Source organism: Citrus sinensis, chromosome 1 (genome assembly GCF_022201045.2).
Source record: "Citrus sinensis cultivar Valencia sweet orange chromosome 1, DVS_A1.0, whole genome shotgun sequence".
Lineage (NCBI taxonomy): Eukaryota > Viridiplantae > Streptophyta > Magnoliopsida > Sapindales > Rutaceae > Citrus > Citrus sinensis.
The window spans coordinates 24,626,265-24,651,020 of NC_068556.1; the positions used below are offsets into that span (position 1 = coordinate 24,626,265).

Here is a 24,756-nt window from a genome sequence, read left to right on the forward strand (position 1 = left end):
GTAGGCAACCGTACTCCAACTCTGTAAAGCACAATTAATTAATTACAAATCAGTGTGACAACTTATATGTATATCTCTCTGCTTATGTAGATATGCATAGAAGCGGAAACAAAAAGGTTTTATATAAAGTAAACCCGTCAACTCTCTTTCTAATCCTGTGCAACAATCTCAGGTTATAATTTTCAATGTGTTTGATGAGCTTCTTCATGAACATATGCGGCTTCTCGGCTCCAAGTTTGGTGATATTAGCAACTCGTTTGCCATCTCTATTTATGCATCTATTTCATCAAACAAAGCATCTATTTCATAAAATAAAAAAAAAAAATTCTTTCTAGAAAGTCATTTACAGATTAATTACTTGTCTATTTCAATGAATTTTTTAAATTAGTGAAAGTTTCAGCTATCAGTAGTTAATGAATAACTTTTAACTTGATTTGTATAATTTTATTTGTCAGGAAAATTCTATAATACCGTAATCTGGGTTTAGCCCTATCTGAGTTTAGCATATGAAAATAACTAACAAAGAGAACAATTGATGATTTTCTTTCAAGTTTATGCTGTGATGATATAAATATAGATATAGATATATACATATACATACACACACACACACACACACAAAATAAAAGGATCAGCATAACAAGAGATAATTTTCTGATGTGGCAGCTGGCATGCAGAACTTCTAGATCGTAATGTAGACAATATTTGTTTGAAGCAGATGAAGGAAATTAATTCTACTCCTATTATGTACAAGACAGCTTTGAAGCCACCCAACTCAGCAAGCTATGAAAACACCACTTGAGCCATTTGTCGAGTTGGACTGAATTGTCTATTGATTGTAAATGGGTGGTATATCCCACAAATTGTGAGACTATGTTGATTTATTAATCATACGAATTTAGGATCGTATACAGTTAAAATGTTTAGTAGTGTATTAGGAAATTATAATTTATAATAAAAGAAAAAGTTTTTTTAAAAAAAAAAGAAAAACAGAAGTCCCCAAAGCTTATAAGTCGTATGCACTGATAGAATGAAATAATAGGCAAGAATGGAAGACAAGGGTGAAAAAGTCATTTCCTAGTCCTTACTCTATAGGCTAAACTCCGCTAATAGGGTGTCCTCTGCGAATTTATAGTCACAGCGACAGAGCCAGAGAGAGTGTGTGGAGTGGATGGGCATGGCATCAGCATCAGCGTCTCTCTCGTTCTCCTCTTCACTCCTTCCCTCTCCTCTCCCTCACCCTCACGACACGAAGACCAAAAAACACAGAGCCCAAGTTCCAAACTTTAACCTCATTCATTGCTCGGTAACTAGTACAAACAAACACACTTCATTTTCTTCAGAATCAGCGGTGGCTGCCAAAAAGAGACTCTGGAAAAAAGGAGAGTACCCTGGAGTATCAGAGACATCGATACCTGGGTACCGTTCGAAGAGAACTCCCATTAAGAATCTCAAGAAGAAACTGGAGCGCAAAGCCAAAGCCAAGGCTTGGGTCAACACCGTTGCTGAAACCTTTTCTGATCATGTTCTCAAGAAACAGTGGTTTCAAGCCCTCCAGGTTAGCAATTTCAATTCAATTCTTTTTTCTTTTTTCTTTTTTTCATATTTCGTTTCTGGGTTTTTGATTTGCTAAATAAATGCTCCAACAAATGACTCTTGAAGAGTTACAAATCTTTCTCACTGTAGCGTTTTAGTGATACTTAAAACAACAATAATTGAGTGGTGCTGTCATTATTGGTATGGATTAGGTGTTTGAGATGCTAAAGGAGCAACCTTTTTATCAACCAAAAGAGGGCACTTATATGAAGCTCCTTGTTCTGCTTGGAAAATCTGGGCAACCGGAGCTTGCCCTTAAGGTCTTTAATGAAATGGTCGAAGAAGGAATAGAGCCCACCCCTGAACTTTACACGGCACTGCTTGCTGCTTATTGTCGGAACAGCCTTATTGATGAGGCTTTTGCTACTCTTAATCAAATGAAAACTCTACCTAATTGTCAGCCGGATGTTTATACCTATAGTACTTTGATTAAGGCTTGTGTTGATGCTATGCGTTTTGAGTTGATTGAGACATTGTATCAAGATATGGATGAAAGATTGGTAACTCCAAATACAGTGACACAGAACATTGTGTTAGGTGGGTATGGAAAGGCAGGAATGTTTGATCAAATGGAAAGAGTGCTCTCAGGGATGTTGGAGAGTGCAACTTGCAAACCTGATGTTTGGACGATGAATACTATCCTTAGTGTGTTTGCTAACAAGGGTCAGGTTGATATGATGGAGCGTTGGTATGAAAAGTTTCGTAACTTTGGTATTGACCCTGAAACGAGGACATTTAATATATTGATTGGTGCTTATGGGAAGAAAAGGATGTATGATAAGATGTCATCTGTGATGGAATACATGCGTAAGCTTCAATTTCCATGGACGTCTTCAACTTATAACAATGTGATTGAGGCTTTTTCAGACATGGGAGATGCAAAACACATGGAGTACACATTTGAACAGATGCATGCTGAGGGCATGAAAGCAGACACCAAGACTTTTTGTTGTCTAATTAATGGATATGCTAATGCAGGGCTCTTCCATAAAGTTATTAGCAGTGTTAGGTTAGCTTCAAAGCTTCAGATAGCAGAGAACGTTTCCTTTTACAATGCGGTTATATCAGCATGCATAAAGGCAGATGATTTAATGGAGATGGAGAGGGTTTATAAAAGAATGAAAGAGAAGCATTGTCGACCAGACTCTGAAACTTTCTCTATCATGATGGAGGCATATGCAAAGGAAGGTATGAATGACAAGGTCTATGCTTTGGAACAAGAAAAAATGCAGATGCTTTCGGAGGCATCGGGCCACCGGCAACAAAATATTTGATTGAGGATGCGGAGCCACTGCAAGTGCTATAAAGTTCGACTTTTCTAAGTTTGAGACAGGCCGTACGAGCGGAATCACTGATCAATGAGGAAAGAAAAGGCACATTGCTGGTTTATCTACATGGCTCAAAGTAAAACTGCTGCAACAATTCTTTTCAAATCTTTTATTGCTTTGTGGGGAAGTATTTGGATGCGTTCATTGTACATGTACAGAGTTGATGTAGCTATAGAACTGGTTGGTGCATATTTATGCAAATTTGGGGATTTCTTTTTGTTGTCTGATATGCTACAATCTCGACTATTCTATAATATGTGAAGCAGCGATAGAGTTAATTGTATATCTTTTGCTTTTTGCTGCTTGCCAGCTTATTGTTACTATTTTATTTTACGTGACATGACCAACTCCATTATTGCTGTTTTGGTTTTGTCCAAAAAATTTCGATTCTTCGATGCTTTGGTTCTTTAGAAAATTGACAAACTCATGAAATTTATAAACTTTCTGCATCAATATATTCAGGAAAAAATGAAAACGTTAATTTCATATGTGAAGGAATTGTGATAAAGATTAGTTATACAACTTACTCCTAATCCGTGCTAATGAGTAAAGTAATCCACAAACCATAAGCACAAAATTATACAATTTTTCTTCAGAAGCTAGGTTTGTCGCAACCATTGCCACATTCTAATTTTGGTGCTTTCTTAGTAGTAGTGATTCAAATGTCATTCTTAAGCATCAAGTTTGTATATTCAATCAAAGCTCTACAACATATGTAACATTTTCTTAGTAAACAATTCTCAGAAGAAGAAAAAAATAGACCCATATTTTTCACACTTGTTGAAGACATTTATTAGTAATTATAAGAAAAAAGAATAATATTTGAATAACTCAGGTCCATGTTCGATCAAGTTGAAAAATGGAACTAATAAATGGTAGAACAATATATTCGTTTCTAAAATCATAAACAAATGATTACAAGCAATGAGTGAACGCTTAAAGTTATGGCATCAGGTGAGGGGCCTTACACGTAAACGACACCTCCAAAGAACCAACCAGAAAGGCCATGGAAATGGGAAAAGGATGAGGAGATTTTTGTTAGAAATGAAGTGGATGAAAAATGGCGACATAAGCAATTTGTAGAAACATCTATACACTAATTGGCAAATGATCACTTTTCGAAGATGTGGTTGAATAGGACAATGTGGGGGCCAAAGATTACCAATCTTCACTGGCGATTGCCACTTATTCTCCATCGGGTCAGACTCTATCTTCTTTGCCAAATCATCACTTTGATGTACAAAGAAATAATTGATTAATTCAAGACACAAGCAGTGAATATTCGACTCCATAATAAATGATAAAGAACTGTGCAAGCAACTCAAAGTTTGAAACTAATTCCCACTATAATGAGTCGAGAAGTTTACTTGTAGCATATATGCATGTTCGTTGCTTGCTTGTTATTGTATATCGTAACGTGATTGATCATTAATACTTTCTTCAGACATAATTCTGCAGTTACAGTTTTTAGCTTTTAGATGAAAAGTAAAAGAAAGAAGAATATTAAAAAAAAAAAAAAACCATTCTAAACGATATACTCTTAATAATACATCAAAGTTTTATGTGAAAAATCATTTCTAATAAGTATGCACCGCCAGCCAATGATAGTAATGAAAAATACTGCAAAAACAGCATTGTAATAGAAATTAGCATTGTTCTAGTCTGTCTAGCCATTTGGCAAACACCATGATTATGTCTCAGAAGGTTAATGTTAAAGCACTTTCAAAAGATCTTTTTTTTATCGTTCGTTAGAGCATCTTCTACCTTAAAATGAACGCCAAGTTTGCTTTAATTCACACGTGTTTAAATAAAGAATTATTCTAGATATTATTGTAGTTCATGTGAGCATGTAGAAATGTAGAAAACATTGTCCTTATTTGTTATTTCATTATTTGACAAAATTTGGGGACATGGGTGTAGTTTTTATTGTTATTTCTTGCTTGCTGCCATGAGTATGTAGCCACCGTGGACAAATAATACCTTGATGATGTTGTTTTGGTGAGAATTTTGTGTTTGAGATATAAAATTGAAGGATTGAGATTTTGTTATATCTTTTTTCTTGTGGTCTCACGAGTGAAGTCGGGGTGACAGATGTTTAATGGACAATGTTATTTACACTTTAAAATATACTTTAAACACTTATAATTTATAATAAAAAATTTATATCACAAAAAATACTCATAAAATAATTTACTATAAAGAATAATGCGTTATAATTAATTTAATATTTATACTCTTGACACTGGCGTTGGACACTATAAATATCTTTCATCTTTGATATCAATCCAACTTTCATTGTATATATAATTGAAATGAGCTATCCTTAACACATATACAGTACTTATTTTTCCTCTGAATTTCTAAATCCATACAAATAAGCAGGACTTCTAGCGCTTCATATGAAGGAGGAGGAAACAAAAAAAGAGGGCAAGAGAAAAAAGTCCAGCATGCTGCCTGCAGGAACTAATAAGTATAATAACTACCTTAACTAGACCCATACTTGAGCAATTCCCACCTGAATGGCCGGAAAATATAAAGAACTTCGGGTGAGCTTTTGAAGAGCAGTGCCACGCAAACACAGACAGCTGCAATGGCCACCATTGAGAGCATTGCAGGCCTGTATACCAGTGATGATCTCATGTTTCTATAAGCCACCTTCTGTTCACAAAACCTGCATTGCTGCTGCGTCACTTTGGTCATGATCTTTTCAGTCTGCAAGCTGAGAACTCGAGATGATTTATTCCCGTTCGACGGTTTCTGCTTGGAATCCCAGTCAACAATGCTACCAGGTATATCTAGGATCACACGCCCACTTTCTGATGATTTCTTGTTGATTTTCCTTTGCACTAGATGGATATATGAGTGGTGGGCTCGCAGACTCGCATAATCATTTGGGGTCAAACCTGTGCTGTCTTGGGCACTCTTCCAAGCTTCTATCCCCACCTGAACAAGAACATTCATATAAGCACTATTGAAGAGGCCCAAACATGGAAAAATAAGAAGAAATTATGCAAAACCACAAATTCAATCAGAGATTCAGAAAGAGACAGAACGATACCGATCCAGGATCATCAGTTAAGGCATCCAACACATTCTCTGCATCATCCCTACATGCTGCAACATGAAGTGGAGTCAATCCAGCCGGCCCAATAACATTGGGTTTAAAAATAAAGCCGCTGTGAGCCCTGTCCACCAGTTGCTTCTGCCGAGATCCTGGTTTATCCAATACATTATCGGGGGCATAATTTAACAATAGTTCCACCATAGGCCTGCAATTTCTCCGGACTGCTTTGTGAAGGAGACCCATCTCTAATATTGCAAGCTCAGAGGAAGTATGGTCTCCTGTATCAACTGTTCCGTCAAACAGAATGCCTAGGAGTTTCTTCACTACGGCGCACCAATCATGTTCCATTGAGAATTCCAACAGCCACTTGAACCGTTTGAAAGGGAAGAAGTAGAAGTTGGGATGCAAGTGACCCAGCCTAAACTTCATGTGGCTTCTGTGAAGAAGCCAACCCATTTCATGTAAAAAGTCCAGCGCTTGATTCTTTACTTCTGTCTTCTCAGCAATCTTCTGGAAGTCGTCAGAAATCTCAGCAGCCTCAATTGCACTCTCAAGCATGCAAATCTCAGAACACACTTCTTGCTCTGCAACTATAAATGGAACAAAGCTGCTGCTGAGACCATGATCTTCAACCTGATAGAATCAAATGACAAAAACCTCACGTCAGACATATAAAAGGGGATATAGACAAGAATGGAAGATGAATAAACAATGATTTTCTAGTACCCAACCCCACTAGCCTTTTCTCTATTAGCCATCAGTCGATATCCTATTCAGATGTTGGAAACGAAATACATTAGTTTAAAAGAGCACAATGGCACGTGATGAACAAAGACTGGATAATTAATCTCTGTATTCTACAACTTTGAATTCATGCTAACACCATACAAGGACTTCGGTTCATGATGAGAAACACCAGAAGATGCACAAACCTCAATGAATCCTCTTCCAAAGACATTTGGTATAGAGCAAGGGAAGCTGAGGCACTGGAGCTCATCATTCTCATTAACAGTATCAGCACCACCCATCAAGTCATAACATGTTTCCTGGACCAGATAACTTCCTTCTATGGCACAGAGTAACCTGAAATCAGAATATACTAAGACTTTTTAATTTTGAAGCAAATGGAATAGTTTCAAGAGTATTCCATTATACTAATTTTAGAGAAAAAGAAAGACACTGAAACATGAGATGCTATTGTCTCCTATTCTACTCGGTACAACAACAGAAGTTAATAAAATGGTGCATCCACAGAAGATGAAGATCACCTCGTGGTAGACCGAGAAAGATTGAAGCCTTTAACTACAAATTTAACTCTCTCTGACACAGGTACAGCAATTGGCTTGATGCTTGAGATCCTGCAACTTTTATGGCTTTTAAGAAGTAAAGGTGTGTCTAAAACAACCTGACCTGCAGCACAGATGTAAAAATGAACAAAATGTTGTCTTATACTTGCAGTACCACAGCAGAATTCTAAGTTTTCCCAGCTCAACATGAAAGGGGATTTCTTTAAAGCTCTTTCATCCCCCACGCACATGCGTGCTTAGATAGACAGATAGATTGAGAGAGAGAGAGAGAGAGCAAACCATTATATATAAATGCCACAGAATGCTGCACCCTAGCATATAACCATCCTGTTCTCCAAAAAGAGTCATCAGAACCTTCAAGAAGCCTCCTCAAACTGGAGCCCAAATCACAACAAAGCTGTAAACAAAAGCAGTTAGAAAAACTAGTTGTCCTTTCTCTAAACAAGAATCATCAAATCACTCTTTCAGGAACTATATAGCAGCATACCTCCTCCCAAGTGGGTTTACCCAGGCGAAGATATATTGTTAGTACAATACAGCCAGGCCTTATATAGCTCTCAATGTCTGTAGGACTGTGGGATAACCAATCAAGGATCTGAAAATAGAACATGTTCTACCAATTTTAGTTATCTATCAGGAAAACTATCAAATAGAATTTTGCAGGCGAACAAGAACCTAGAAAATACCTGTCTTCGTAATAGAAGAGGGAAATCATTTGGGTCTTTCCCAAAGAGCTTGAAGACAATCCGGTCTGTACGACTCTGTAAAATGAAAAAAGAGAGAGTGGTCAAGAGAAACAATCATTTGAGGCCTAGGTAATGATCATGGATACTTGTACCGAAGCATGCTTTATCACTATTGTCTCATTTAGAGTGCAACAGAACCAAGAACTTCAAACAATACTCCGGAATGACATTGTTGATACAAAATACAAAATATTAAAGAATCAATGTAGAGCTGAGTTTGAGCCATAAACAGTGGTCACCCCTGAAATGGAAATTCCATAAACTTGAGCATTCTGCTTGCCTCCTCAATATCCCATTTCAATTAAAAGGTAAAAGCGACGATATGCAACTGTAATAAATAATGTACCTGAGCCTCTCCACTGGAACTAGATTGTGACTGGCTAGAAGTTGAATCTGAGTTAGCACTAGCCTGGGGGGGACTTGACTTGTTAGAGCCCGGATGTAACCATAAAGGGGAATAAAGAGATACAGGGCCTGGGTTTACAGGGGCATGAGATAACTCTAGATTCTCAACACGTTCTTGTGAATCATCATAGACATTATTCAAATCAATATTACTCATCTTGCTCCTCCCAAACGTAGCTTCTGGTTCATTTGCTTTGGCTGAAAAGCTGCTTCTTGACGGAAACATCTCTATGGACTGGCTAGCTGATAGAGCTTGTACTCTTCCACTATGAGCATCATTGGTAGATATTTTTTTCTGCAATAAATCAGAAGCAGGTACAGTCCCACATTGGCCCACAGATCTCATTGGTTCTGAGAATCCAATGCGATTATCCGTCATACAGGCTGAAGTAGAGGGCCTAGAAGGTTCAGGACCAGTTGAAACCAGATCCGGTACCTTTTCAACATTCCCATTAGACGGTCCAGCATTCAGCAAGCCTTGGGATCCTTGCAACAACCCAGATAAGTTTCTTACATTGCTGGTACCAACTACACCAGCTAGGTTCCTGAACAGATGAGAAAGGAGATCCTGATCCTTTGTTTGATCAGAATTATTTGCTGCAATTCATAGAAGGAAAAATCTGCGCAGTCAAAATATATATGCTACCAATGACAGCTGAAGCGGAAAGTGTTTGAGGAAAAGGTACACATTGATGAACAGACAAAAAGGTAAAATGAGATTAAATGTTAGCACTATTACATGATTACAGGAATTTATAATATGAATTACCCTTCCAACCGTCCTAGATCATATGGTATAGATTTGCCTAAAGATTAAGATAATAATCATGGGAGGAAACGGTGCACTATCAGATTACAGAGAAGTTGGCTGATCTATGGAAGTTATTATTGATTGAGGAAGATCAACAAAATGAACAATCCACATCAGGAAGCAAATAATTTAGAATATTCCTAAGACTAGGCCACAATCTTCAATAAACTGCCATCAACAAAACAAAAGATGCGATCCTGACAGAAGACTACATATTGCATGGTGACTAGAATTTTAAGTGTCTATCTACAAACCAAGTACCATAGTGGATTTATGGTCCTTGAATATGTAAGATTTCTATGATAAATTTATGAATTCCAAAGTTTAACCATTATAGTCATTTTAAGATTTTGTATAACCTAATTAAAACAGTAGCCTTCTCTAAATTTCTGCACATGAGAATCAGTCAAAAACTCATACAGCATCTTCTGACACAAGGGTAATGGGGTGTAACTTGGCAAACCATGTGCTAGCAGTCCTCAATAATTTCATATGTAATCATAAGTGCAGAATAACACAATAGCAGTGATACCATCTACGCAACCTATTTCTGTCATCTTAGTGAAGCAGAAAAGTAAGAATCAGCAGATTAGATACTTACAGTGCATGTTTGAAAGTATCCTCAGCAGACTAATCAATAAATAGCTACTGCTCCTTTCATCATTCAGGGAGCCCCCATTGACAACATTATCAGGATGTGTTTTCCTTCTTCGTTTATTATGGCCAGCCAACCGCCTCCGGCAACTTCTCTTCCCTTCATCAAACTCTTGAAGAACATGAAACCTGCCCATAAGTATAACCAAGTTGCATCTAACTGGAGAAAACTAAAAAAAATCCTTCTCTATCACAACAATCAACGCTGAATTACTCAAATTTAAACAACATTAACAAATTATTACAGGTCGACAGAACTAATTTTGTTTGTTTTAACTCAGTGAGGATGTGCACAAGAAAGCAACTACTGATTTTAACCACGGTTGATTATTCACAAAAATTATGGACTTCCTTATTCATTTATCCAAACAAATATGGCCAAATAAGTAACCCACTCACCTGCTACACTGCTGGCAGAATCGCTGCATAACGTTTCCCACAAGTGCTTTAGTTGCCTTTGAATGCATATCACAAACCTTATGTCGCCGGTGGTAATCCTTGGCATTGCTTAGATCAGCCCTACAATCCTCCACCTGACAAACCGCACGATTTGCAGTAGTCCCAACAATCTTAGTCTTCTTCCCACTCTTTGCATCCCCATCTGTTACAGGGTAAACCCGCCCACCAAGCTTTAAATTAAGCAACCCACCTTGGTCATTAATTAATTCGTCATCTTCAACAACCACAACCCTCCTCCTCTTCTCCATTTCCCTCTTCCCTTTCTCATTCCCAACATTATTATCCTCCGAACTAGAGGATGAACAATTCGACTGAGCCCCATTTGCCGGTATTTCAGGCCCAACGGGAAATAACTGCCGATTTCTACAATCTGATGGTGCAGAATTCAAAGGGCTAGCAGTAAAAAGATCACCATCCCATTTCCAATCATTCAAATCCCATTCCAAGGTCTTTTTACCAACTGCTTTTAAATCCGACACCACCGGCCCATAAAAATTTTGAACCTTGCCCCCAAATTTAGCCTCCATTAATTATGATTCCACAAAAAAGGGGATAAACAGATAAACCAGATTCCAATTCAACCAACACAAGCACAAATAAGAAGAAGTACAAGAAGCGAATGAAGAAGAAAAAAAAAGGGATCAAACTTGTTTCCACAAGGCAGTAGCTTAACTACTCAGAAATTTGTTACTCAACATCCAGTCCACGGCCAAGGTAACCCGCAAGGCGAAAACAGCACATCGGCACATCCATGGATCCAAACAAGAGCTGCCCACATGGCCAAAATTTCCCACTAATCAACAGAAGCAAAGACCCCAGAATTGCAATATACTTGAAAGTAGCGAAATTTTACATCATAATAAGCTCAAGACAACAACTTTGAACTCAATAACTTCAAAAGCACACAACTTTCATGCAAAATTAGTAACCAAAAGTAAAAAATTAAAAAAGAAAGAAAGAAAGAAAGAAAGAAGAATAGCCTAGAAATTGCCCAGTTAGCCAGTAGTTCAACCTTTCTGACCTGAGAGAACTGCAGAAAAATTAGAGAGGAGAGAAACAGAAGGAGGAAAGCTAGGGAAATTTAGGAAAAAGTTAGGAAAGAGAAGAAGAGAGAGGGTATTGAAATTTAATATTTTTTTAAAAATAAATGCGGTTTTAGTGGAGAAAGAAAAGAGCAGTGTCAGAAGAAGTAAGTGTAGTACATAACATACAATACAAAACAGTAGGCGGCACAATACAATCCAATCCAATACAATACACTTTTTCTTTTTCTTTTTTCTTTTTTCAAAAGAAATTTGGTGGTTTTTCGTTTTATTATTATTTATTTGATTGACGCGAAGCAAACTTTTGGATTTTGGATTGGAATCTAAGGCCCACCCACACACACACACACACACCGTGTCCCTCGCACTCAGTCTCGAGTCTCCCTCTCTCTCTCCCTCTCTCTCTCTAGAAAGAGCGCACACACACATGACACACCGTGACTTTGTTACTATCATTGTGAAAGCCGAAATAGGTGGTGAGTTTATAATACGTGTTAAATTGTCATTGGCAGGAATCCTTAACTGTTTGTTGCGGTTAAACTGTTGGTTGTCTCACCGCGTCACTTCTGCTACCTGTCAGGCTGTCCCGCCCCTCTACGACGAGAAGAAGAGCAACGACTTTCACTTTTTCAGTTTTCACATTTTAAGTTCACACCTTTTTTTCTTTTTTCTTTTTTTTTTCGGTTAAAATTTAAAAAAGTTAAAAAAAGTGGTACACTGCATCTCACACGTTCCTAACAGAAACAGATTTGGATGCCACTCCTTTCACGTCGTTTGCCTCACAACAAAGTCTAAATCACTTTTTGTTTTCAAAAGAAAATCAATTAAATCAGTGATTATTATTATTTAGTTAGTACATGACAAGCATTGAATGGTGATCGTATGCGAGCTGGTAAAATCGGTCATTCCATGTGAATAGGATATAAATAAATGTGCATAAATAAGTAAAATTTGATATTATTATTAAATGAATTGAATACAAATTTGACATAATTTTTTATTGTATTAGAGGTTAAAATTCTTGACTTATTTATTTGATTAATAACACAATTATATTTTTTTATTCTAAATTAGTAACTGTTTGTTATGACTTTATTTAATAATCATAAATACTTATTTAATCCCTTAATCTCTTATCATATTTTTTGTTGGTATTTCGTTGTTTTTTTAATAGAGCTTTTGAAACTTAAATAAACTATTTTGTCTCTACTAACAAAAGTTTAAATTTTAGACTTTTGAGAGTACATGTTGAAATTTTTTTTAAAATGTTAAAATATCTCTACTTATTTGACAATTTTATTTTATTTTATTTTTCATAACATAATTTTAAAAAACTTGCCTATTAAAGTAATTTCATAAATTTGTAATAAAAACTCTTATTGACAACCAAACAACTAATTTTTTTTTTTAGTAAAAACTCTATTTATAAAAGCTCTTCTAATAAAAACTCTACTTAAAAAATTGTACCAAACAGAGCTTTAATTTAGAGGTTCTTATTATCAAAACTCAACTATTAGACATGATTTTCTCTTTTTTTTTTTTGAAGAATTAACATATACACTGTTTCTTTCATAAAATTTTTATATATATTTAGAACGTCAATAGTATAAATGTGTAATATTTGGTGTGTGAGTGTCAATAGTGTACGAATATTTTATATAAATTTTGTTAAATATACAAACACTAAGCGGATTATTGGGTAATTGTTTATTTTTCGTATCGGGTTAGGGTTTCAAAATTTTGACCCAATTATTAAATGGGTCGTGTTTGGGTTGACCTAAATTTAACTCAGACACGAACATGACTTGATGACCCATTGTGCTAACTGTAATTGTATGAACATATTTTTAACTTAAGAAAAGATTAAAAAAGAAGAAGAAGAAGAAGCTAAATTAGTTTAAAAGATAAAATACAAATACTCGCTTATTCTTTGGCCGCAACGAACATTTGCTAATTAAGTGTCTATAAATTTGTAGTTATATATTTAATAGTTTATGGTTTCATTCTCATAGCTGAATTTACTTATGTCGGTGAATATAACAGTGAGCTACTACTAAAAGCACAACTGACTCAAATAGAAAATATAAACAAAAGTGATGAGTGTGACTGCAAATATTTGCGCTGCTGTAGTTCCGCAAGACTGTAAAGTCATCATATACTCACGGCAACAATATTGAGAATTGAGAGGAGGAAGGGAGCAGGACAAGGTGATTGAGACTATTCATAGTCATCAGTTCGGTGGAGCCCTTATTTGTTTGATTTTTTTTTTTTGAATACTGATTAATCATCATATTACTGTATTACACAGATATTTATAACTGCTATTATAGCAGATATATTACACTGATATTTACAATCAGAAATACATGATTGAGACTTATATTATTACATTGAATTCTGTGAAGTACATGCCCAGATAAATAATCCCTTACAGAAAAGGGATGTCCATACTACACTCGTATTGCACGAGGGAGAGGAAATTTTTTAAAATATTAAACAAATAAGCACGTTAGCCCCCACAAATACTTTTGTGGGGGCTTGAACCGCTGCCCTCACAATGCTTGTTTGATTAGAAGAAAGAAAGAGATTTTGAAGCTACCACCCTTACTTTCCTAAAACTCCCTGTGGGACAAAAAGTTTGGCCTCTCACTACGCGACGCATTTAAGTAATTTTGTTAGCCAAACTTAAATGAATCAAGGGATTATAATTTACAAAAATCCAAACTAATTATCTTTGTGATGGTGGTGGGTCATTGACTCATTGGTCAAGGTAGAAGATTGATTACCAGAAAAAAAAAACGTGGGTAAATTCAGATCAGATTAATGTTGAGATTTGATTCTATTCTTGTAAATATCTTAGTCTAAAAAGAAGGAGATTATACTCAAACTAAAAAGCATTAGCTATCTGTATACCATGTATGTATGAGGTTTCTTAATTAATTATGTTTTTTTTTAAAAAAAGTATAAAAGTAATTAGTTAATCACATCTTAGTTACATGTCAAAATCTTTCATTAACTAGAATCTTAATATCAATAATAATAATAATAATTAAATAAGAAAAAAGAATTGAGAAAGTTTTTAACTGTAATTGGGGAGTCCTTGATATATATATATATATATATATATATATAGCCAAATTAATCTTTACACAGACAGAGTGACAGAGATGCGAGAGTAGTGAAGCGGTGCAGTTGCATGCTTATGTCACCTCGTCCTGTACTAATTCCGTTTATGTCATTTACTGATTCCGTTTTGCCAAGGGAAGACTACATATGGAGTATGGATTGGACTGTGGCCTTATGGTTGGCGACAAGAACATATCCTGTACTTACCAAAACAAGACGTGATGCCCTCCAAAATTAAAATTCTCTATCTACAAAATAGGGACCCTACTCTCATTACTATGAGTGTGTGTAGCTACACTAGTAATAAAAAGCCAAAAAAAAAAAGGCTCATATTGAAAATATCCAATTCTTTTTTTTTTTCAACCAGAAAGATGCCGCTGTTGGTAATTTTGTTTCTCTTAAATCAATGTGTCTGTCAGCTGATGGGTCAGCCATCAATATCATCATTTTTTTTATTTAATTAGCTTATTTTCGATTTAGGATGGTAAATATTCCATCATTATCATGATCCATGATGATCATGGGTACAGCAGCTTCAGCAGGTCTCTTTTTGTTCGCAATGACAGTCTCGAGGCTGCAGCACTTATCCATACACCAATCATATTATACTTGGCATGGTGCGTCTCTGATAAATTGACGAGGAATTTACAAAACCTAAATGGAGATTTAGAATAGAATTAATCGTAGTACTATAACATATGATCGATCATGATGCGGTCCCTGCAGACCAAATGGTTGGGCAGCTCACGTGAATGGTGGGTGCATTGTGCAAGGATGGAGCCAAAGGCATGTCCCTCTACTTTATTTATATATAACTTCTCTTCTCGTTTTAATTTATTAATTTTCTCTCAAGATTTTTTGATCGGGCTAGCTAGGGCCGTCGTCGTCGTCCTCCTATTCCTATTCGGCTATTAATTAATCAACATTAATTGCTCTCCACTACCGCACACCCAGCAAGCACATGGGCGATGCCGCGATGGATGGATGCTTATACGGTCAACTTCAAACACATTGCTAGTCGCTAATGCTAAGGAATTAAAGTTGCTTCTCATCTAAACTTTAACCCTTTTATATATATATATATATATATATTCTCCATACCATCGAGCATGCATAAATGTTAGTTCATGAACAACTTAGTTCATCGAGCATAAATGTTTGTTCATTTTATATATATATATATATATATATATTAAAATGAATATATGGGCATTGGTTTGGTCCCAATAGAAAAAAGCAAGTTGGCTGGTAATGAGGAAACGATAAAACAACAAGTGGCTCGGTTCATTCGCGATAATTTTTAGGACAAATATTATTCTTCATTTTTTAGGACAAAGCTTGGCGTCACCTTCAAACCAATTTAGTTTTTGTCGTTCCCTTTTCATTATCTTTATGAAAAAAAAAGCCATAAAGGAAACTTGGGACCAAGAATAGGAAAGCTTAATTAATAGAAAGTGTTTTTTTTTTCCCCCCCCCCCCCCTTTCCATTTGACCGTAATATCCATATTAATTGCAATAGCTTTAAATACTACATCTTTAATTTTTGAATAGTGACTCCAAAATTATGACCAACTAAAATATTGGGATAAATGTAGGGATGGCAATGGGGAGGGGAGGGGAGGGGACCAATCTCCCCATACCCATCCCCGATATTTTGCATATGTCTCCGTCCCCTCCCCGTCCCCGTTAGAATTGCTTGAGAGAATCCCCATCCCCTCCCCGAATAATAACAGGGGATCCCCGAGGGTCCCCGGTCCCCGAATAACTAATAATTTAATATTTTTTTTTATTTTCGATTTTAAATTAATCATATTAAAATAAACTCATACCGCTATTGTAAGCTCGTAACCAACTTTGACAGCACATTAAAGCCTCCAATGTGCTTGGATGAAGTTTGTTATGGTATGGGCTCACAACTCTACCACTAGTGTTAAAAGCTGATTCAGAAGCAACTGTTGTAATTGGAATTGCCAAAATATCTCTAGCAATTCGAGCTAATGTAGGATACCTATAAGCATTTGTCTTCCACCAACTCAAAATATTAAAATCTTCCATCCGAGGTATAACTTTCTCATCCAAATATGAATCTAATTCATCTGCAACAACTGCACAATCTCCATTGTTTACATAATCATCAAAATCTGTCATCCATTTGGTTGCTTTCTTATAAGAATCCCCTGTAGATCTAGTAGAAGAACTACTACCAGTATAATCAAAGCAATAAACAGTTGGTGAAAACTTCAATTAATACTCTTCAACTAATTCCCGGCAAAGGGTGACCACTTTCCCAACATACAACTATTTTGATATTTATTATTTTTAACAATATTTATAATTTTGTTATTTATTTATTAGTAATTTTAAAAATAAAAATAAAATTAAAAATTAAAATGGGGAAATGGGTAGGGGATGGGGATTCCACCTCATCCCCGTCCCCTCCCCGAATAAAAAGTTGGGTAAAAAATTTTCTCCGTCCCCTCCCCGAAAAAAAAATTGGGTATAAAATTATCCCCGTACCCTCCCCGAATGGGGAAAATCCCCGAGGGTACCCGTCCCCGTGGGAATTTTTGCCATCCCTAGATAAATGAACCTAAGTTGTCTTGACCTTGGTAGAGGCTGCTTGCCGATTTGACCATCAGAGTTCAAAAATATTTCGTAAATCATATTATCAAAACTGCTATAAAAATATAAATAACGAAATTGAACATACTGTTGAATAATGTTTATTTAAATATATACATATATTTATTTATTTATTGTTTACATATAATAATTGATAATTAAAATAAATATATTTTATTATTAACTTTATTTTTTATTTTGTTATCTCAATATAATTGATGGTGGTGGTGGTGATAATCTCTTTAAAGTAATATTTGGATTTTTATAATATATAAAAGAGTTTATATATATATATATATATATATATATATATAATTAGATTAAGTATAAAAATAATTCTTAAAATCAAATTTTAAAAAACTACTCATGAATGGGATGATTTTACTAAAAATAATCTTTATAAAAATTTTATAAATATCAAAATTAATTTTTTACTTTTTAAACTTTTCAAAAATACTCCTAAAAAACAATCCAAACGAGCCCTTAGAATTGCAGAGAATATTATAAAAACAACGTATAACGGTATATGTAATTATTAGACCTAATCAATGTCTGACAAATTAGAAAGTAGAAGGAAAAGAGAAATTCAATCATTAGAGTAAAATTTTTATTTCCTGTCCTTTTCATTCAAAACTCAACACGGTGACGGTGGTGGTGGGTTATGTATTAAAATTATATTTCCTTTGATTTTGTGTATTTTCTTCTAATATTTTTTAGGTCTACATAAGACAGAAGATGGGGTATTCATAACGAGTGGTGGTATTAACAAGAATAGAACAACTTGAATTCACTAAATCCCTCTCTGCATCCATTTTAAGAAATCAAATTATTACTAAAAATTTAAAATCTTAAAATTATTCATCACTCATCATTTTTTTTCCCCACCTTATAATTGTATATTCTATCTTCACTCTCATATTTTGTAAACTAAATACTGGATTTCTCTCTCTTTTGAATTTATTTTTAACATTTTTTAATATATCATGATCTATAATTCATGCTTTCTATATATAAGAATTTTTTTTTTTAATATTCGTTAGCTTTTATTTTTGGTGAAAATTAATTTCTTAATATTCATTAATTTTTATGGCTGATAGAAATTTGTTAATACTCATTTCCAAACGGTGGATTTTGTTCTCATAATTAGCGATACAATTGTCTACAATTAAAAAGATATATGTGAATGAATTGATGAAAATTTATGAAGTTGAGAAGAGAAAGGGAAGAAATGGTTGATTAATTAATTTTTTTTAAAAAATATTTAGATAATAAGATTTGTAATTAAAAAAAAAAGGGCGTAGACTGTAGGAAGTAAATTGGTGGGCTCAAATAGCCCCACACCCCCTTTAAAATCCTAATAAAACTCTGGTTCAATAAATTGACATTTTTAACCAATCAACTTGCATCATCTTTTTGGATTTTGCTATTGATTGGGGGGGGGACAAGAGCTTAGGTAAGATATGTTCTGTCTTCAGGAGGCTTCTTCATTGCAAATAATAAGATCGATCGCAAAAACTTGACGAATGGAGTGTTACGATTCGTTGTGATCAAATTCTTCGATTTCTTCGTGATGTTGATCTTCATCCCTCTCAACAATATATTATTGTCAAATCTGGTTAAGCTGCCAGTTTCTTGCTTTGAATGTGGAAGTTGTTGCTATTCTTAGTAGAATAGCAGACTGTTACACACTTCAAACGACTAAGAAGTTCACCCGCTTTCCGACTTTTAGAAGTAGAAGAAGAAGAAGAAGAAGAATTTAAAAAAAAAAAAATTGGAATCCTTGTCGAGTTTAACAGTGATTTAAAAGTGAGGGTGGAATTGGAAATGGGTGTGTTTAGACGAGAATGAGTTTTCTATGTAATTACAATGGGGTACACGTACAGGAGGGGGTTTTAAGAGGATTTTAAAGGGGTGTTAGAAGCCCCTACGGCCCCCACTCATTCATAATTAAATTAATCTCAACAACATAGGGCGGCTCTAGCGTGTACAATCGTGGCTCAGCCCATTGGTCACAGGGCTAACTTTTGATTGCAACAAAACATCATGAAAACAAGCTCTGGGCCAAATACCCAACGCAAAGATTCCTGCTTCCTACTTAGGTTTGGGCGGTCCGTCAAAATATCAAAGATTCAGACCAACATCGTGAAAACAAGTGGACAAATGTTTGGTCGGAATCTTGATTTTTTGAAGAACCACCAAACCTATACAAAATATTGTAGCAAAAATGATCGCCTAGTAACCATATACGTATATATAGCTGCTGTGATTTTAAAGTTAACACACTGAAATTGGAGTGTGACTTCAAGTGTCAGTGTTAGTCAATATAAAAAAGATTTTGCTAAGTTACATTTCTTGCGACTTGCATCTCAACTAAAATATGTAAAAATAATGATGTGAGTGGTGGGTCAGGTCGGTGCATGTGTAATTTTTATTTTGTTTTACTTAGAATGTAAGTTACAATAAATGTAACTTAGCAAGACTCACATAAAAAAAAAAAGTTAGAATCTTTATTAATTTATTATGTCGATGTTCTTTATTGATTATGACGAGAGTGAGACACTGAGAGAGAGCCAAATCCAATAATAGTTATTTTACGTATATCAATTATCAAAAGAAGAACATGGAGAGAAGATCGTCAATCAAATTAATTTGAGGAACAAAGCTTGTTGCTTCCTATGATGGCTTCTTAGAATGAATGAAATATCAAAGGTACATAGAATAAAAATTAATATAATAATTGTTGTGTGAGAAAACAACATAAAGAGTTAAAGAGTACAAACAATAAATTCAAACTAGTAATCAAAATCCAAGTGGGATGTAACAGTAATGTAATTGATAATTTCAACTACATGCGCCAGCTAATTCCAGCACAAACATACTACGCTACTAGTACGAATATTCATTGCTGCTTTTCGAGTAGGCATAAGATTTATTTATTCATTAATATGCATGCATGTCATGTATTATTAAGCTTTAAAGCACTCAACTCAAGTCTCGTCCCTGTTGTGTTGTCTGTCGATTGCTAAGTGCCAACCAGCCTTCCATTTTCCCTTTGCCCTTTTTTCTGGGGCTCTTTTCTGATCCATTCTGGCCCTTTTTTTTTTTTTTTTCCCCTCTCTCTTTCCTTGACCCAACAGTAACAGAAACTGGAACAGAAATGATATATGGCACTGGCACAGGGGCACTGGCAAACACACTACTACTACGACTCCTTCTCGAGTACGGTACTAACTAAGATCGTGGCTCATATCTCCTTGTTTTGGCCAGCCAGTATCATTCATGACTGGGTCTGCAATTAATTATATAAATAAATAAATAATTGTAGCCAAAAGTCAACAGTAATGGTCGTCGTCGTCTAATTGTAATTAGTCAAAAAAAGAAAAAAAAAAAAGGAAAGGGTAAAACGCGGAATTTTCGTTTTGGTTCTCTATGTAACGTCGGAAGGTAGTACAAAAGAGAGTAATGAGTCAGAGACAAATTTCAAAGCTTTGCCAAGAAGGTATAGGGACAATTTCCTGCCAATTTGACAAATTTGCAAGGCATCTTCCTAATCTCTTTTCAATCAACTGAACTTTCTCTCTAATTTCTCCAAGTCGAACCAACGCCTCTCTCTCTCTCTCTCTCCGTGAATCTGATCATCTTGTGCACTTCAGCCACCCCTTAAATCACGACCAAAATCGTCCTCTTCATTGCGAGGTGAGAATTTTCTCCGCTCTCTTCCCTCTTGCTTTGATTATCATTTTCCTTTTGCGCACTTGGCTTTCACATGTTTTCTTTCTTTCTTTCTTTCTTTATGTTGTCTGCAGAGAAAACAGAGCAAATAAATTACTTTTTTTTTTTTTCCTTTTTTAATTGTATGATTCTCTGGCTTCCTTTCATATGAATAACTATTGTAAACAACAATATTTTAGCTGACTTTTCTTTTCTTGATTGATCAAGTATTAGTTTGACTGGCAATGAAATATATAGTATTGTAATATTGCCTTTGTATTAGTTACAAGAAATTTTCGTAACTGATATGGCTTTCTGGTTGATAATGTATCTTCTTTCTTTTCCCCTTTTTTTTCTTTTGGGTGGCTAATTTGGATGATACTTACTGGACGTGGTTGATCATGACAAGATTCGCTACACTTATTACTGTTTTATATGGTGGAAAACGGATTTACTTTTATTAATTCAATGTGTCAATTTTAACTTAGGTGTCGAATAATTTTAAAAAAATAATAATCGTTCTAATATTAATTTAGAACTTCCTGCCACCCGGTTGAGTCTGAGAACCACCACATGGTCATTATTCATGTCCCATGCTCTGTGATTATGACATTTCAAAATGGTTTGGTTCATTAGCATTAATATTTTGTGCCTTATGAACTCAAAAAGCAACATTAATCTGGGTAAATTATTCATTCTTTTTTTGGGTTACTATTGAATCTCCAACAGAGTTTGAACAATTGAATTCTGTTAGTGATAATGCGCTCTTGAAATCTATGTCACCCTTATTTGATGTAATCATGTTGCAAGTGCTGAATTTTCTTCATTTGCAAGTTAAATAGAATACTTTGGCTTATCTATCTAGACTGAGGAGAAACTATCATGAGCTGCTTTGGTTGCTGTGAAGAAGATGATATCCGTAAAGCTTCTAAAAACGGACCATTTGTGCCAAATAACCCAGCCGGTAACCCTGGAGGTTTTTACGTGAAAGAAGCTCCAGCAAAAGAAATGAAAACTGTAACTGTTCAACCTATAGCTGTCCCTGTCATTTCAGTGGACGAGCTGAAGGAGAAAACGGATAATTTTGGTACAAATTCTTTGATTGGTGAGGGTTCATATGGAAGAGTGTATTTTGGTGTTCTAAGAAGTGGGCGTGCTGCAGCCATCAAGAAGCTCGATTCCAGTAAGCAACCGGACCAAGAATTTCTAGCACAGGTTCGGCCTTTGAAACATTATCTTCATTGCTTTGCTTTTATCACGTTACAATGCGTGCTGCTTTCTGATTTAGATATAATTGTTGCCGCCGTGACTTTATACTTTTATAGGTCTCCATGGTATCAAGACTTAAGAATGAAAATGTTGTCGAGCTTGTTGGTTATTATGTTGATGGACCTCTTCGTGTGCTTGCCTATGAGCATGCTTCTAAAGGATCTCTTCATGACATTCTCCATGGTAAGTTTTATTCTATAAATAAATTTGGGAAATGACTTCAAAAATCATATTATTGTTTCTGTGTGATGGTTCATATGTGAGAAAGCTTAGTATTATTGGAATTTTCAAATTACTGATGTTCTTTCCTATCCTTGGTAATCAAATTAACATTTTTCGATCTGTGGAAATAGGAAAGAAAGGTGTCAAAGGGGCGAAGCCAGGTCCAGTCTTGTCATGGGCACAAAGAGTTAAAATTGCTGTTGGAGCAGCGAGGGGACTTGAATATTTACATGAAAAGGCTGAGCCTCGTATCATCCATCGTAATATAAAGTCCAGCAATGTACTACTTTTTGATGATGATATTGCTAAGATTTCTGATTTCGATCTGTCAAATCAAGCCCCTGATGCAGCAGCTCGTCTACATTCCACACGTGTGCTTGGAACCTTTGGTTATCATGCTCCAGAGTAAGCTCTTCTTTTGCTCTTCAAATGTTTTGCTTTCCGTCTTTCTTTGTTTGTATCTCGTTAAAATGGAACTTTAAATTTCATTATGTGTACTGATGTTCCAACTGCAAGTTAAGACACAGAAGTCAAGCTTAGGCTGGCACCGTTTGCTAGTTTTTTCCTTTTACCACCCCCGTGCCCCCACCCGCATGGAAATAGCCACTACATGGATGATTGCAACAAATATAAACTATCTCATCTTGTACAATAATATCAATGTGTGTACTTATTGGCTTGCAAAAGTAGATGATGTGCTAGTGGGAGAAGATGGGGAAAAGGAAATTTTGGTTTGTACATTTAACACCTGGAACCTTCAGGCTTTTTGCCCACCACCCTAAACATGTGAATATGAGGCAGTCAATGGACTCACAGTGTGAACTACTTTGACACTTGAAACCTTGATTCGGCAAATTGTCTTCCTTTTAATTGTATTTTGTGAAGTGCCAAGAAATTCTTGGGTCTAAGTTTCATGATTTTGGATGCAGATATGCTATGACTGGACAGATGAGTTCAAAGAGTGATGTTTATAGCTTTGGAGTTGTCCTGCTGGAACTCTTAACCGGGAGAAAACCCGTTGATCATACCCTGCCACGGGGACAGCAGAGCCTTGTAACATGGGTACTAACTTCATCTCATTTTCTTTCTTCCAGCAACTAGTTTTCTGTTTACACATATTTTTCATCTTCAAAATGATTGGTAGGTAGAGATCATTGATTTCAAAGCTTTCATTCAAGCTGATTATTGTAATTTTGAATTGTTTTAGGCAACACCGAAACTCAGTGAAGATAAGGTGAAGCAGTGTGTTGATACTAAACTCGGTGGAGAATACCCTCCCAAGGCAATTGCAAAGGTAAGGAAGAAAAAGTTTATAACCAGTGAATGCTCGAACATTTCTTTTGCAGAGTTTAATATAAACTGGCATTGCCCATTAGAATGGTCAGTTGGCTTGTGAATGTAATCAAATGAGCTTAATCGACTATTGGACAACTTTTATTCTCTCAGATTTTGATTGGTATTCAGTCTTTGTAATCAATTTGTTATTCTTCTAACATGCTGGGAACAGATGGCTGCTGTTGCTGCCTTGTGTGTGCAGTATGAAGCTGATTTTCGTCCAAATATGGGTATCGTACTCAAAGCCCTCCAGCCTCTGTTGAACACTCGTTCAGGTCCCTCAAAGTGAACTACTACACTTGTGAATTGCCACCAATAATTCAATTATGCAAATTTCTTTGGATGCATTTTCATTGAAATTTGTTTTGTAAATGGGGAATATCGATGTAACTTTTGGTACTTGCCTGAGAGATTTCTTGCTTTTCCTTGTGCTTACATCGAATTCTCATATATATTCAATTATGCAAGTGACAAGATCACCCCTTCCTTTTAGGTTTTTTAAGAGATTCGGAATCACTTACTGGAGCTTCTTGTTAAGCCGAATTGTTTCAGCATTTGCATCTTGACTTTCATAATTGTGCAACTTGTAAACTTCTTCAAAATATTTGAATGATTGAGATATGGATTAGAATTCTCTCATGATCTCATCTCCTCCTGAAGTAAAAATACACACGAGTGATTGGTAGTTAATAAATAAAGAAAATGAAGAAGTTAAATTTTATCCATATTCTATCACTTAAATACATATAACATAAGATCATTAAAAATTCATGAAAGGTCAGATCATGAGAAAATCTTTATCCTTAAGATATACTTTAAACTATTTGTTCGATAATTATTTGCCAACTTAACACACTAAGGTTATGTTTGGCAAACAGGATTGGATTTGACTAGCTATTAGAATTGGACTATATTAGAATGGATTAGATTAGGTTGGATTATATATAGTGTTGACTTATGTTTAGTATAATATCATATTGGATTGTGCTAAATTAAATTTACATGAAATTAAATAGTATTTACATTAATATTTGAATTTAAATATCAACTATTTATAG

General features: G+C 35.3%; 3 protein-coding genes across 7 annotated transcripts; 2 read left to right on the forward strand and 1 right to left on the reverse strand.

The window, feature by feature from the left end:
- Positions 1–1,087: 1,087 nt before the first annotated feature.
- LOC102618086 (pentatricopeptide repeat-containing protein At3g06430, chloroplastic) lies at positions 1,088–3,209 on the forward strand. The gene is made up of 2 exons (XM_006488686.4): positions 1,088–1,558; positions 1,749–3,209. The coding sequence occupies exons 1-2, from the start codon at positions 1,172–1,174 to the stop codon at positions 2,868–2,870; spliced, it is 1,509 nt and encodes a 502-aa protein (XP_006488749.1). The 5' UTR covers positions 1,088–1,171; the 3' UTR covers positions 2,871–3,209.
- A 1,981-nt stretch (positions 3,210–5,190) lies between these two features.
- LOC102617236 (squamosa promoter-binding-like protein 1) lies at positions 5,191–11,553 on the reverse strand. 3 transcript variants are annotated; one of them, XM_006488684.4, is made up of 11 exons: positions 11,383–11,553; positions 10,311–11,138; positions 9,859–10,040; positions 8,388–9,043; positions 7,982–8,056; positions 7,783–7,890; positions 7,575–7,692; positions 7,257–7,398; positions 6,921–7,071; positions 5,983–6,621; positions 5,191–5,867 (listed from the first exon to the last, which is right to left on the reverse strand). In XM_006488684.4, exons 2-11 carry the CDS (start codon positions 10,895–10,897, stop codon positions 5,409–5,411), a joined length of 3,117 nt encoding a protein of 1,038 aa, XP_006488747.1. In that variant the 5' UTR covers positions 10,898–11,138; positions 11,383–11,553; the 3' UTR covers positions 5,191–5,408. The 3 variants fall into 3 exon arrangements, with proteins under 3 accessions (XP_006488747.1, XP_006488746.1, XP_006488748.1); XM_006488683.4 differs by having other exon boundaries at positions 11,392–11,552; XM_006488685.3 differs by lacking the exon at positions 11,383–11,553 and having other exon boundaries at positions 9,859–10,023; positions 10,311–10,552.
- Positions 11,554–20,590: 9,037 nt separating this feature from the next.
- On the forward strand, positions 20,591–24,202 carry LOC102616730 (pto-interacting protein 1). Of its 3 annotated transcripts, none has more exons than XM_015533507.3 (7): positions 20,591–20,857; positions 21,707–22,087; positions 22,198–22,324; positions 22,495–22,768; positions 23,293–23,425; positions 23,571–23,657; positions 23,871–24,202. In XM_015533507.3, exons 2-7 carry the CDS (start codon positions 21,755–21,757, stop codon positions 23,985–23,987), a joined length of 1,071 nt encoding a protein of 356 aa, XP_015388993.1. In that variant the 5' UTR covers positions 20,591–20,857; positions 21,707–21,754; the 3' UTR covers positions 23,988–24,202. The 3 variants fall into 3 exon arrangements, with proteins under 3 accessions (XP_015388993.1, XP_006488744.1, XP_006488743.1); XM_006488681.4 differs by having other exon boundaries at positions 21,715–22,087; XM_006488680.4 differs by having other exon boundaries at positions 20,593–20,857; positions 21,738–22,087.
- Positions 24,203–24,756: the final 554 nt, after the last annotated feature.

Excerpts from the sequence above, each read along its gene's own strand:
- LOC102618086 (XM_006488686.4), top strand. The coding sequence starts at position 1,172 with ATGGGCATGGCATCAGCATCAGCGTCTCTCTCGTTCTCCTCTTCACTC. Across the intron at positions 1,559-1,748 it reads AGTGGTTTCAAGCCCTCCAG|GTGTTTGAGATGCTAAAGGA; the intron begins GTTAGCAATTTC and ends GGTATGGATTAG.
- LOC102617236 (XM_006488684.4), bottom strand. The coding sequence starts at position 10,897 with ATGGAGGCTAAATTTGGGGGCAAGGTTCAAAATTTTTATGGGCCGGTG. Across the intron at positions 8,057-8,387 it reads GTTCCAGTGGAGAGGCTCAG|AGTCGTACAGACCGGATTGT; the intron begins GTACATTATTTA and ends TTCATTTTACAG. Across the intron at positions 7,891-7,981 it reads CTCTTCTATTACGAAGACAG|ATCCTTGATTGGTTATCCCA; the intron begins GTATTTTCTAGG and ends TTCTATTTTCAG.
- LOC102616730 (XM_015533507.3), top strand. The coding sequence starts at position 21,755 with ATGAGCTGCTTTGGTTGCTGTGAAGAAGATGATATCCGTAAAGCTTCT. Across the intron at positions 22,325-22,494 it reads TCTTCATGACATTCTCCATG|GAAAGAAAGGTGTCAAAGGG; the intron begins GTAAGTTTTATT and ends CTGTGGAAATAG. Across the intron at positions 23,658-23,870 it reads CTCCCAAGGCAATTGCAAAG|ATGGCTGCTGTTGCTGCCTT; the intron begins GTAAGGAAGAAA and ends TGCTGGGAACAG.